At 38.9% G+C, this 14,189-nt stretch overlaps 1 protein-coding gene across 1 annotated transcript in view; it reads left to right on the top strand.

Annotated features, from left to right (window-relative positions):
* Window positions 1-14,189, top strand: part of AOX1 (aldehyde oxidase 1) — a 90,679-nt gene that overhangs the window by 54,080 nt on the left and 22,410 nt on the right. The window contains exons 24-28 of the mRNA XM_026696821.2: window positions 592-678; window positions 5,937-6,128; window positions 9,411-9,638; window positions 10,733-10,828; window positions 13,526-13,654. Of these exons, the coding sequence (XP_026552606.2) occupies window positions 592-678; window positions 5,937-6,128; window positions 9,411-9,638; window positions 10,733-10,828; window positions 13,526-13,654 (732 nt within the window). The remainder of the gene's footprint in view (window positions 1-591; window positions 679-5,936; window positions 6,129-9,410; window positions 9,639-10,732; window positions 10,829-13,525; window positions 13,655-14,189) is intronic.

Raw genomic sequence — 14,189 nt, 5'->3', positions numbered from 1 at the left:
AATGTCTTGGACTGTGCAGAAAAGCATGCAGAAATCAGCCATCTACTAGACATAGGGCAGGTTTAACCCAAGGCAAAAAAAAAAAATATTTTAATGAGTTATTTTGGTCACTTCTCTCATGCATGCTTTGGTAATCTCCCATTCAGAACCAACCTTCCTTCCTTCCTTCCTTCCTTCCTTCCTTGTGTTTTATTTGTGACTGTTTTTGAGAAAGATTCAAAAATTGGACAGTTTTAAGTGTGTCATGTTAGTGTTTCATCACCTGTAATAGCTGCCAATCTATTAACAGTTTGAAATATTCCCTTCTTTCAGTTATTTCTTTCCAGGATCTCCTCCTAAGCAAAAGACATGAGTAGCTGTCAAGAAAACTCCCTAAGTGGAGACACATTAGCAATCAAATGGTCTCCCCAAGAAAAAAGCTTATCTGACACACAGCTTATTGTCCTTTCAGCACCATCAAAATTGTTGAAGAAAAAAATTAAAGATGTAATAAATGCTGGTGCTTTCATTGCCCAGAGAAAATTCCAATAAGCTTCAGGGGATTCAGATGAAGGAGATAATGTGTTTCTAACAATACTGTTATGATTTTAGGTGGGATTCATGAAAGATGGCAAAATTAAAGCTGTTGACCTTCTGATCTTCATAAATGGTGGATGTACACCAGATGAATCTGAAATGGTAAGTTCCTTTATAATAGAAGACTCATAGATGAGAACAATATATTTAGTGCTAGTTGAGAGAAAAATAATCTTATACTCAGTGGGGGGATTCAAATAATTTAATAACTGGTTCTCTGTCCTAATGACCAGCTGGGTAGGTGTGACTGGGTGGGCATGGCCAACTCGACATCAGTCATGTCGAGGGGCACTTCACCCACCATGCCCACCTCTTGTGACCATGGGGATGCTGCAACAGTCGTAAATGTGAAAAACAGTCATAAGTCACTTTGTTCAGTGCCATTGTAACTTTGAATCAGTGGTGGTATTCAGCCGGTTTGCATCGGATCGGGTGAACCAGTAGCAAGAATTTGGTGTGGGTCACCGAACCGGTAATAAGTTCTGGCTGGCCATGCCCCCCACCTGGTCGCTCTCCCACCTAATGCTCGCCTGATGCTCACTCACCCTGCCCACCTGCCTGACATTCACCTAAGGTATTTCTTTTATTTCCCCTCCTGACAATCAGCTGTAGATAAGATCAGCTGTGTCAAGATTCCCCTTGCTGAGGCCCAGGAAGGCAAAAAATGGAGGGAAGAGCTTAGCCTCCCCCTCCATTTTTTGCCTTCCAGAGCCCTAGAAGAGCCTTAGGGGAGCAAAAACACCCCCCCCCAGAGGCTTCTCTGAGTCTAGGAAGCTCCCAAAACAGAGCTTGGAGGGGTGCTGTGTGCCCCTCCCATGCTCTGTTCCTTTTCTTCCAGAGCCCCAGAGGAGCTTTAGGGGAACAAAAATGACCCCCCCCCCGAGGCTCCTCTGTGGCTAGGAAGCTCCCCAAAATGGGTTGGGGGCTGCAAAAAAGCCACGCCCACCCAATCACATGACCATGCCCAACAAGCCACGCCCACAGAACTGGTAGTAAAAGATTTTGAATGCCACCATTGCTTTGAATAGTCACTAAAGGAAGTGTTGTAAGTCAAGTACAAAAATACAAAAAACTTCTTCGCTTGCAAAAAGCTGCCCTAAGTACCAATCATTAGATTAAAACTACCTGCAAGCTGGAGTTACAAATCAGGCAGGGTGCCAGAACATCTTGAGGAATTAAAATAGTTCAAATGCAATGATAACTATCAGCAGCCAACTCTTGCTCATAAAGTGAAACCATTTATCAGAGAGGTCATTTAAGCTCTCCAGAAAGTGGGTGGGCATATTTGGGCTACAAAATGCCAAACTAAAGTTACAAATTAACAAATTATATAGGGAACCCAGGTTCAAGACTCCCAAGCTTGTCAGGATCACAATAAAATTAGTATATGCCACAGATATCTAAATAAGCTGGTGTCATGTTACTGAGCCTTATGATCATGAGAGAAAGCTAAAATGAATTGGAGGATCCACACCCCTACATCCTTTTTTAAAAAAATCTTACTATCGATGAGCAATTATGTGCCTTGGCCACTCCAAAGCAATGCAAAAGCACCAAAGGTGCTTTTTCAAGAGGCAACTGGACTTTCTGGAAACCAAGGAAGTCCAATTGTCTCTTGAAAAAAGAAACTTTGGGACAGACTTGGATCACTGAAGAATCCCCATAGACAAGAGACTCCTGTGCTCAGTGAAACTCAGTGAACTCCTGTGCTCAGTGGAAAAATAAATAACTGACAAAGCACCCTTTCACACCCAGGAGAAGCAATCCTTAGATCCATTTGCACCACTTAAAGATACTAGCTGGTCTCACTCACCTCACAAGATGTCCTAAGGAAACCATCCAGATTTAAGGAAAGATCATATGCCCACAGAAAAGTAGTAAAAAAAATAAGTCCCAAGCTTGCATCCTGCCTCTTGGAAACACAGCCCCAAAGGACAGTGCCAGGAACCATTAAAGCAGAGTAAAAAGCTTAAAATACCCCTTCCCCTTTAAGAAAGTCAAGCCCCTAATAAAGCAAAGCAAAGTATCAGCAAAGAAAAAGAAACTCCAGAGAAGTTTAGGTGACAGTAAATCTGGGCATGCTGCTAAGAACCTTTAGCTGTTACTGTTCAGGTATTCCCCATTAGGAGAATGAGTGCACTCAGGGAAATGTAGTGAGTGTGATGTTGAATAACACTCAACCAGCACACAGATACACTGAATAGTAAAATGTAGGTTTTACTTCCAGTAAATGGGTAAACAAAGTCCAACAAACAGTCCAAATCATATGTGGTTAAAGCAGTTAGTATCAGTCCAGGGATAATCCAAAAACAAAGTCCAGTATCATAAACAAAGTTCAGTAAATGGAGTTTGAGAACAGTTTGCAAGACTCACAGCAATCCAAGCAGAACGACGATCAGGCAAAATGGCAAAACAGGAAATGCAAGAAGAAAGAGAGCAAACCAGGTTTCTGGCTCCATCTTATGGCTGTCGGAGGAACCTTAGCTAATCACAATTACAGCACTCTCTTAAAGATACAACAGTATTAAATAACTATCCTGGTTTATATATTGCCAACCCAACCGTTAGGTGACTATCATTCCTAACAGTTACAATGTAATAAGTCTTAACTGAGAAGCAGTTTCTGTAAGCAGAGTAATAACGATTAGGCTAGAAACAACACCAGAATGTTTCCTACCAGCCTTCCTTACAAGATTAGCCCTGTAAAGTGGAAAAAACAACTTGTTCTCCGAACTGCTCAGAAAGTTAACAAACAGTCCTCCCAAATAAGTGCAAACTGACTGAATCCCACCACTGCTTATACTTGCTGATGATAGAATATTTGAATACTTTATTTATTTGGCCAAGTGTCATCAGAAACACAAGAAATCTGTCTCCAGTGTAGAGGCTTACCCCAGTCCTTTCCTCTGCTAGTTTCAGAAAAAAATGACGTTTTAAAGTGAATGGTGAGAAACTGGAAAACAATTGAGTTTCCACTGCACGCTACAGCCTCTGACAAAAATTTGCAATGTGTAAAAAGCTGGAAAGGTCCAAGAAATTGGAGTAGGGTTGCTTTAGGAAGACTTTTGCTTTTATTGAAAAAGGAAAAATAAATGGAGTGTATACAAGGTACTAGGTTCTTTTCTCTCCTGTTTTCTCTGACCTGAAGCCAAATTCACAGCATAGTTACCATACATTGCATAGCTAGAGCCATCTCCCAACATTGTACCATTGGAACTCACTCAATCCAAATTCCTGAGAGCAATCTTCAAAGTCCAGTGTTGTGTCTCTGATGGAACCATACACACAGAGACCAGAATGGTGAGTAGGAGAGCTAGAATAGGCAGACCGTATTAAATTGTTAGCTAAGACTAACACAGTTTTGACCTCTTGATATTAGAGCACAGATTTCAAACTATGGGGAGGCAAACACTGTATAGCAAGCTGTCATATCTGTAGGGCTTTCATTTTCTTATTTACTATCAGTGGATTTCAAACAAGCAACCCTGATGCTCAAGCAGAAGCTGTTGGATCTAGTATGCCAAATTCATGTAGCCTCTGTTTTTTTCTGACTGATAGAGTGAAAATATCATAGCACCAACTGCATATCTCATTGCAGTTGGATATCCTGAACTGGAGAAGGACTTTCACACACTCTAGTCCAATGCTGTGCCCTCCAGGGAGCAGTGCCAGAAGGTCGATACAATATATATATTGTACTGGTCATGGCAAGTATGTCCCTGTGAATCAAAATAGGTAGGATTTATTCAGCGATTTTGCCAATTTTACAAGGAGCTTAACAGAACCCAATTATTCTGTTTCTGAATAATATTAAAGGATTTACCACCCAGCAATACAAATAGTCCTCACTTAACAACCAGTTACTAAGTCACCATTCAACGTCACAGTGGAGACTTCAAACAAAAAGTTCTAACCCAGTTCAGAGTTCCAATGGCACACACACACGGAGTCACATGACCATATTTTGAGCACTTGTGAACTAGCTGACTTTTGTGGCCGGTTGCTATGTTCCATGATCATGTGATAGCAATTTAGTATTTTTTGCCTGATTCCAGAGCATAGGAATGAATTGACTTAGTGTTAGTTAGCTTTACAACTACCATAAAATAAAATCACATTGGTCAAGTGGACACCTTGACTTATGACCGTCATGACTTACAACAGAAATTCTGGACTCCGTTAAGGTCAGAAGTTGAGGACTACCTCTTTGCACAGTTCCTGCTACTTAACATCAGTCTCATGACAATAGGTAAGCTAGCCAAGTCCTGCATAGCTGCATACAAGTAGTCCTCATTTTACAACCATTTATTTAGTAAAGTTACAGTAACATTGAAAAAAAGTTATTTACAACCACTCTTTGCAGTTATAAGTGTTGCAGCATCCCCATGGTCACATGATCAAAATTTGGGCACTTGGCAACCAGTATGTATTTACAATAATTGCCACGTCATTTGGTCACATGATTGCCATTTGCAACCTACCCAGTCTGCTTCTGACAAACAAAGCCTTGGAGGAAGACAGATTTGCACAATGACTGCAATTCACTTAATTTCAGTGATTCACTTACCAATTGTGCTAAACAAAGGTTATAAAATTGGCTGCAATTTTTTTAACAACCTCCTCGTTTAGCAATGGAAATTGTGGTCCCAATTGTGGTCATAAGTCAAGGACTACCCATATAAAATAAGGCATATAATAACTAAAAATAGTAGAACCCTCATGGTTATAGTCTGCTAGACATGGTTCTTCCTTTTCATTTCAACTTTACGCCCAGGGTTATGTTTGCCTTCTGCTGCTTAATGACCACAATAACAAATGATTTGAATTTGATTATAAGCTAGCTGTTTATTTTCTACCTTCATCCACATTTTGTGCTGTTTGTGATTTTTTTTTCATATACATAATCCTATACAATAATCATATACAAAATATACATGTTTTATCGAGAAGGCTCTTCATGTGTAGCAGACCAACTCCACTTTGTGATTTGCCAGTGTATTGTATTATTTTGGAGATTTTTCTTTTTGATTGTAGTTGCAAGCTGCTGTATTGTCATGACTACAGTTTCTTTCACATCAAATCATCATGTTTTAATACTTGAAGTTTTTTTTAAAAAGGAGTGTGGGCTGAATTCTGTAGTCACTATTTCTCATATGATAAAAGATGGCACTGGTATATATTCCCACTGTCTTTCCCCACTGGTGTTAGCTGGTGAATGTCAGGTGATAATCTTTTGGACAATAGAAAAATAAAAGGTAGATAGTGACATCAGGAACCTAAGGAGGCTGAGAATTAAAATATGAGGGTAACTCCATAAGACATGACAATTAACAGGTTTATTATCTATTCCAATCCATTAGGTAATAGAGTATGTGGTGCTAAAATCTTTTAATGCATATGATATCCCCAACTTCCGAAGCCAGGGATGGGCCTGCAAGACAAATTTACCATCAAATACTTCATTTCGAGGGTTTGGATTTGCACAATCAGCCTTAAGTGCGGAAATGTGGATAGCAGCTGTGGCTGACTGCCTTGATCTTCCACCTGATAAGGTAAATAAAGGATTGCAAAAAAGGTGTGTTTAGAGTAATTTAGAGTAGGGCCACAATGTTGCTTTGGCATTTGCATATGTAACACAGATATGTCAGTCTTCATTTGCAGAATAGAATTGACAGAAAGGAGAGGGATCTGAATCCCTTCTAATAAAAGATAAAAGATTTATGAAATCTGAAGAGAAACCAGAATATTTCTCCCAGTAAATACTCCTAAGCCTGTTCTCCCAGACAGATTTATTTCCAGTTGGGGAGCTTGGCTGGAAGAGGCAAAACTTCTAAGGCCGGGGATAAACAATACTTCATAGAATCAAAGATTCATAGCTTTGGAAGGGAACACAAAGTTCCTCTGATCTAACCACCTATACCATTCATGAGAGATGGCTGTCCAGCCTCTTCCTAAAAATCTCCAGAGATTTCACAGCTTCCATTGACAGACCGTCCTTTGATATCATCAGGGAAAGTGCTCTTATATTTGAACCAAAATCAGACAGCTACATTTGTAAGTCACAGAGATAATTTCCTTGCACCAACAGGTTTATCTCAGTGTATCATTTTATCATTACTATGCCATCTCAAACAGTACCACAGGCTCATGACAAATATCAGATAAGACCAGTGGTAGGATTCAGTTGGTCTGCACTGGTTCAGTTGAACTGGCTGTTAAATTCCCCCGCCCCCATCAAACTGGATACACTGGGTGCTGTGCTGCAATGGAGAAATGGGCAATGGAACAGCCGGTGTGAGGGAAGGAGAAAGTCGCTTTCCCTCCTTCTTCCCTCATGCTGGCCACTCTGTAGCCCATTTTTCCATTGTAGCACAATGTCAGGGATCTACTTTGATGGGAGGCATAATTTAACAACCGGTTCTCCCAGGGTCAGGTTGGCCATCATGGGAGGCTCATCTACATGTGGGGCAGAGCTGGAGGATGGGGATGGGCCACGCCTCCCAAAACAGCCAATCTGACCCTGGACGAACCAGTTGTTAAATTATTTGAATCCCACCACTGGATAAGACTGAAAATAAACTTCTATCATCATGTAATTGCATGATTTATTTATTGTTTTAATTATTACAATATTTTATACCATGATTCATCTTTGGGAGATAACTTTCTGTCCCAGTTTAAACATTTATACAAATGTTCATTCTGATGGTGAAAACTGAGTTGCCACAAAGTAGCTTCCATGAGTTACAGTCTGGATTTTCCCAAGAAAACATTCTAGATATCTCTGACATGGGTCTTGAGAAAGGTGCTTCAGTGAATCTAAAGCACAATTAGCTTTTTCTAGTTTATAGCCACTAGGATGTATTATAGAATAATTCACCTTTTTGAGAGCAAACGGATATGAAAGATACTTACTGTGAAAACAAACTGTGATTTCTACAAAGAAACATCCTACAATATCTTAACTTAAGAGTGACTGTCCTGAAACAATGCTTCTAGAACACTCTCTTGAGTACTAATTTGGGGAATTTTTGAACAGACTAATCATTTTAACTCAGTGTGGGACACTCTCTGCTTTAAGGAGACTTAGGGCAAGTGGTCCCTGCTGCCTCCTTCTTTGGTCATTGGACTTGGATGGATATAAAACAACTGATGTGACTGTATTCTAAATGTTGCCAAAGAAACGATTTCCATTTCTCACAGAATCCCAGATAAATATTCAGCTGGGGACATAAGCAGTGTGAGAAACTCAAAGATAGAGATTCAGCACAACATTGGCCCTATCAGAGCACTTGGACACTAGCTATTATTTGGAACTGATGCCAATCCAATAAAGTGGGGGGAAAGATGATTGTCTGAAAAGGAACCTCTGCACGTACGTTATTCTGTCCGTAGGCCAAGCATTAAGGCAACGGGACACAATTTCTTTGCTTGACCATAAGGGTGAAGGGAGAAAGAAATACAATATATATTAATATCTTTCTTCATATTGTATTTATAAAATGATCGTTCCAAAGTTGGCCATTAATCTGTTATGAAACTTATTGCTTTCCTATAGCTAGTAGTATCTTTTGGGAAGGGGGAATCCACCAAAGGAATACATAGGAAAATTATATGCATGTTCTATTAGAATATACTGAACAATTTATACAAAGTTGCCGTTTACCACCAGTACTTTTCTTCTCATCTTTACTATGAATATCAAGGGTGGGAGATTTATATTATGTTTAGGAAACATAATAAATCACATTCTTATTGTTGTACAGAACACCTGAACAGAAATGTTTTTAAACTCAACATAATGTATCCTGAACACAAACAGAAAATAGTATACATAGGGAAGCATCTATGGGAAGACAGAGTAGGAAATAAGGCCAAAGCACTGGGTAGATAGACATCTGTATTTTCTGCACAATGGCTAGCATGCTTGCCACTTCTGTTCATAGCACAATTTTTTGTCCAGTCTTCAATCTTTTGGGAGAGGATTATTAAGAAGATGGTCAGGGTACAACTACTGAGAATCTAGGAAAAAATTATCTGGACTCTTTTTAGGTCAAGGCATAGTACTGAGACATCACTGATAGAGCTTCTGGCAGAGTCGACATGGGAATAATAATGAGGTTGGGGGTTGAAGGGAGAGAAGTCAAGTTCAAAGCTCCTGATTTGTGGGGTGCCATAGAGTTTGACATTGTCACTGCTCTTGTTTAATATCTACAGTGGGAGATGTTTAGGGTAGGAATCACCAGTATGGTGACTATATTCAGCTGTACAGATGGACCCTGGCCAACCAAGCAATTCTGTCAAGGTTTTCTCTTACCCCTGGAAACAGTGGTTGGGAAGGACAGACTCAAGCTAAGCACTAGCAAGACTGGCTGTGGCTCTTTGACTACCCAGTTCCAGGAAACGTCCCCTCTGGTCCTGAATGGGGTTTCACTAACCCATTTAGAACTGAGACATAGAATCATAGAATAACAGAGTTGGAAGGGACTTTAGAGGTTATCAAGTCCAACCCCCTGCTCGAGCAGGACAGTCTATTCCAAATATTAGCTTCTGCCTAGGATCGAACTCACAGCCTCCCAATTGTGAGGCCAGAGCTCCACCTCTAGGCCACCGGAGCTGCACATTTTCAGATGGTTTCCCTGAACTCTCATTTCCTGCTCAAAGGACAGATGGCTGTTGTGGACTCGACCTTTGGACTGCAGTGATTTTTTTTTAGCATACTAAAGGCATGATAATTGTTATTAATGCGGAATATATAAAGGCACATACCAAGTTTTATATGCTTTGTTAAACATATGGAGCAATTAAAAGTATTTTCTGTGTTTCTACTGAAGGTCAGGGAGATGAATCTATATAAAACGATATCTGAAACCCCCTACAAAGAAAAGGTGGATGCCAGAAATCTGCTAGCATGTTGGAAAGAATGCTTGAAGAAGTCTGATTACTACATCCGAAAAGAAGCTGCTGAGGAATTCAATAAACAAAATTACTGGAAGAAGAAAGGAATTGCAATCATCCCCATGTTGTTTTCAGTTGGATATAATGTCACATTATACCACCAGGCAAGATGTTCACTTTTCAGAATGTGATCCTCCCAAAAAAGTAAAATAATAACTGCAAGAGAACAGCAGTTTTGACGGGATGAGTACATTTCCTTTGGGAAAATGCCACAGTGAGAAACAATTCTCTTTTCTCCAAACTTCCAGGGCACAGCTCTTTCTTCTGCTATATATATTTATATATTCTGCATATTTATATGTAACAAGCTCCTTATGATATGTTGTTTAGGAAGAATATTGCCTTCATTATAAGTTGTAATAAGGATTACTTTTCAATATTTAGAAATTTTAATTATTTGAGAAGTCTTGAATAATTGGTCGGTCCCATGTCATATTGAAAGGTATATCATTTTATAAATCCTTTTGGTGACTTGAAGGGCATTTTCCCCCAGATTCCAGCTTCAACCCTCATCCTCTCGGTGAGCACTTTTTCTGAGGCTAGAATAAATTTAAATTGTCATTAAACAAACAGTCGTAAGTTGAAGACTACCTATATTGTAATTTTGAACAATGTCATAACATTAAGTAGACTAATAGTAGTAAACTGATCTACTTGAGATGCAAATCAACAAATCATAAGATGTTTGTTACTTCACTATTCAAGTAAAGCAAAGCCCCCAGAGGCTTTCTAGCCCATCACTTATCACGAAGTCCAGTCTGTATCTCATCATTTTAGAGAATTCTTTCTTTAATCTTTGTTATTGTTAGCCATCTTAAGAGTCTACCATGATTCCTGTTGACTACATGGACAGTTCTATGCAGCTTTCTTGGCAACATTTTGGAAATGGTTTGCTAGCACCTTCTTTCTACCTAGGGTTGAGAGAGAGAGATCGACCCAGGTGATTCAAGGGAGAACTCATAGTTTCCAACTTCTAGTCCAAACAGACTTGTAACATGTATAATACTACAATATTATGCTTTGATATTATGACTCATTTTATCCTTTTTTTAAAAAAAATTGTTTTATACTACCGGTAGATAAAGGATACTTTGTTTCTAGGGCAATTCTCTATATGTTACTTCTGTATAACAAGATTTAAAAGATTAAAACTAACATTTGTTAAATAAGTAAATAAATACATCTCTATTTTTTGTAGGCTGCTGCTCTGGTTCATATTTATATAGATGGATCAGTGCTACTGTCCCATGGAGGATGTGAAATGGGACAAGGAATTAATACCAAGATGTTACAGGTAATTAAGATATATTAAAAATCTAATATTCCTAACTTGCACAAAGCAATCTTTCCAAATTGAGTGCCCTTTCCATGTGTTGAATTACAACTCCCATCATTTCTCTCCAGCATGACCAACTCATCTGACAGGCAGCAGCTGGGGAGGGCTACTATAGAATGCATTTAGGTTACAATATATTTATTGTCCAAAAATAAATATGAATGAATGTTCCATCGTTTGTTTATCAAATTACCTCACATTTCCGCCCCACCTACCCTGCATACCAATGCTGTTTGTTACGGCACAGATATAAACTTTTATTTTGGTATAACACAGACACAGAACAAAAAAATATATATGAAAAAATGGATGAAAATTTTCAAAGAAACAATCGGAACAATGGGAAAAATTATGGATCAAATCCATAAAGCTTATCCCGAATACAACTCCAAAGAAAATTGGATACAAAAAGTTTTCTAGATGGCACACAAAACTATCAATAATTTCCAAGATTTAGCGACCATTCAAAGTTATAATGAACCTCCCTGTGGATATTTATGAACCAATTCTGAAGTTCAGGTGGTCACCCACACACCCCCAATAGTAATCTGACTGTATTGGGCGCTTAGTACCAGCCCATATTTATGACTGTTTGCAGCATTTTGCAATCACATGACCACATTTTACAAAGGTTTTGCCAAACACTGACATTTACTTCTGGTTTTAGCAAAACCAGCCCATGGCAAACCATTCACTTAACCATGGAGTATACTTAATGACCATTGCAAAATAATGCCTTAAAATCAGGTTGGTCATATGGGTGACCATTTTATGACTGTCACAACTTACAGCCACAATGGATAGGCTCCACTGTGGTTGTATGTTAGGGATTACCTGTACTGGAAAGAGAAGGGAGGGAGGGAAGAAGAGAGATGTATGTATGTATGTATGTAGTACAATGCAGAAAATTTGTATATTTGAAATGAAATCGTATTTTTCTTACGGAATGTACAGAACACATTAACAAGAAATATCATAATTTAGTGAGATATACATGCTTATAGCAGTGAGAATAAATTTTGCACAACACCGGAAGAAAGATTGAATTCTGACAATATCTGATTGGGAATTTAACCTTGGAAAATATGCAACAATGGCAAAATTAACAGCACATATTCACAATAGAAGATTAAGTAAATTTAAGCAAGAATGGTTCCCATACACAGAATATATTATGCAGCTTGGCAAATGTAAATGGCTATAGTTTGACTTCTAAGGGGACCTAAATGTTTATAAACACTGCAAAATAGTAGAGGCACAAAAAGAGAAATTAGAAATGAAATAGCCTTATTTCCTTTACCTTTCTAAAAATATTATTCCTGTTTATTTTGTTTTGTCTTTTTTCCCTTTAACATACACAATCCATAAGTAACAATACTGACAGTAACAGTATTAAATATCCAGCTTAAGACAGAAACCTTTATTGTACAATAAATTTGACGTTATTTGCAAACGCTTTTAATGCTATATTTACTATGGATGTAAAATGTAAAGAACCTCTCAACATCCATATTTCAAACTATAGTTAACACTGTGGTTTTTCTTTTCCTCTAACTTTAAACATTTAGGTTCTCTAAACATTAGAGTTTCAATAATCTCTAGTCATTACTGTATAGATGTTGTACTGAAATAATATAAAGTATTATAGGTAGTCCCCAGGTTACGACTGTTTGTTTAGTGACCATTCAAAGTTACAAAGGTGCTGAATGAGGGGAATTTATGCTCTAAGTTGAAAACGTTGCAGTATCCTTGGTTGCATGATTACAAGTTGGAAGCTTTGCAACTGGCTCAAAATTACAATGGTTGTGCTATCCCATGGTTGCATGATCAGCATTTGTGGCCTTCCCTGCCAGTTTCCCACAACCAAAACCAATGTGAAAGCTGACAGGAGATCACAAGTTGCTCTTATAAGTCACTTTTGTTTCTGCCTCCTATTTGCCAAAAAATCCCCTTTGCAGGTCATAGGATATTGTACATACCCATGACACCACCAGGCCAGACTCCTTAATGCATGTCCACAGCATCTCTTTGCATTCTGTGGCAGGATGGCACAAGTTGTCCCTGCAAGTTGCTTTTGGTCCTGATCCTTTTTTCCAGAGGATCCTGCATGGGGATCTCATACTCCATAGGACTTGCCTGCCGACACTCCGTAGCATCTCCCTCCGGCATCTGTTTGCACTCTGTGGCACTCTCCAAACCACCTGCACTCTGTAACTTCTGTCCATGGCAACGGCCTGCTCGAACTCCATGGCATCCACCCACTCATACTCCTTAGCACCCACCTGTAGCTCTTCCCTGCCATCTTGCTTGCCTGGTATTTGGTTTTGAGGACCTCGTCCCATGTCACAGTCACATGGGGACCTCATTTAACAACCCGCAGGGTTCACCACTAATTGATGGCAGTGTGGACTGCCAAGATTGTCATTGCTAAACAAAGAGTTCACATGAGGTCACACACTTTATGATCACATGTTTAACAACTGAAATTCCAGTCCCAACTGCTGTCGTGACCCAAGGACTAACTGTACTTATGTCTTATAATAATACATTATTTAAACAAAACTTTCCCTGTAATAGTAATTGTAATTTCATTTTGGATTGTAACTCCAGGGAGATTACAAATGCTAATATTTTTTTCTTTTTTAAAACCACAAGGTGGCTAGTCATGAATTAAAGATACCGCTATCTTACATACACCAGTATGAAAGAACGACAGTCACAATACCAAATGCAATTGTTACAGCGGGATCAATCAGCACAGATGTCAATGGGAAAGCAGTCCAGGTTAGATGCATAATTGGTGGTGTTCTTTTCAATTATTTTGAAATGTGATGGAACTTAATCCTTCTGATATTAAAATATACCTTTTTGTGAATAGGAAACTTCCTTTTTTTCTAGATGTTGCTAGATTTGAAAGATGGGGAGAAGCTCAACGCTAGAGCTTCTGCTGTTTAAAAGATCAAACCATTACCGGTAGTGAAAGGAAAGACCTATGCCTCTAGAGGCTTCTTGCTGTGAGAGTAGGCAGTGCTGAACTAGATGGGAAAATGTTCCAACCTGATATAGGACATTTGTCTGAAAAGAAATAGTTTAATGTCCCATTAAATTGTTTAAATTTTTCACTTTAAAAGATAGGGCACTGCCAGAAGTTGCCATCTTTTTCTGACAAAGATCCTTCAGTTTCACACCTATATTACAGTCATAGTGGAAGTTTCTTCTGCCTTTATACAGAAACTGAGTTCACGCATCATCCTGAAGCATATGTGATTTATTTGGTTTTGACACTTGTGAACTTAGGCAGCATCTGTGGGGGAACAGG

Source organism: Pseudonaja textilis, chromosome 1, assembly GCF_049901715.1.
Source record: "Pseudonaja textilis isolate UNSWEBS1 chromosome 1, rPseTex1.2, whole genome shotgun sequence".
NCBI classification, from domain to species: Eukaryota; Metazoa; Chordata; class Lepidosauria; order Squamata; family Elapidae; genus Pseudonaja; species Pseudonaja textilis.
This window is presented reverse-complemented; position numbering and strand designations above follow the sequence as displayed.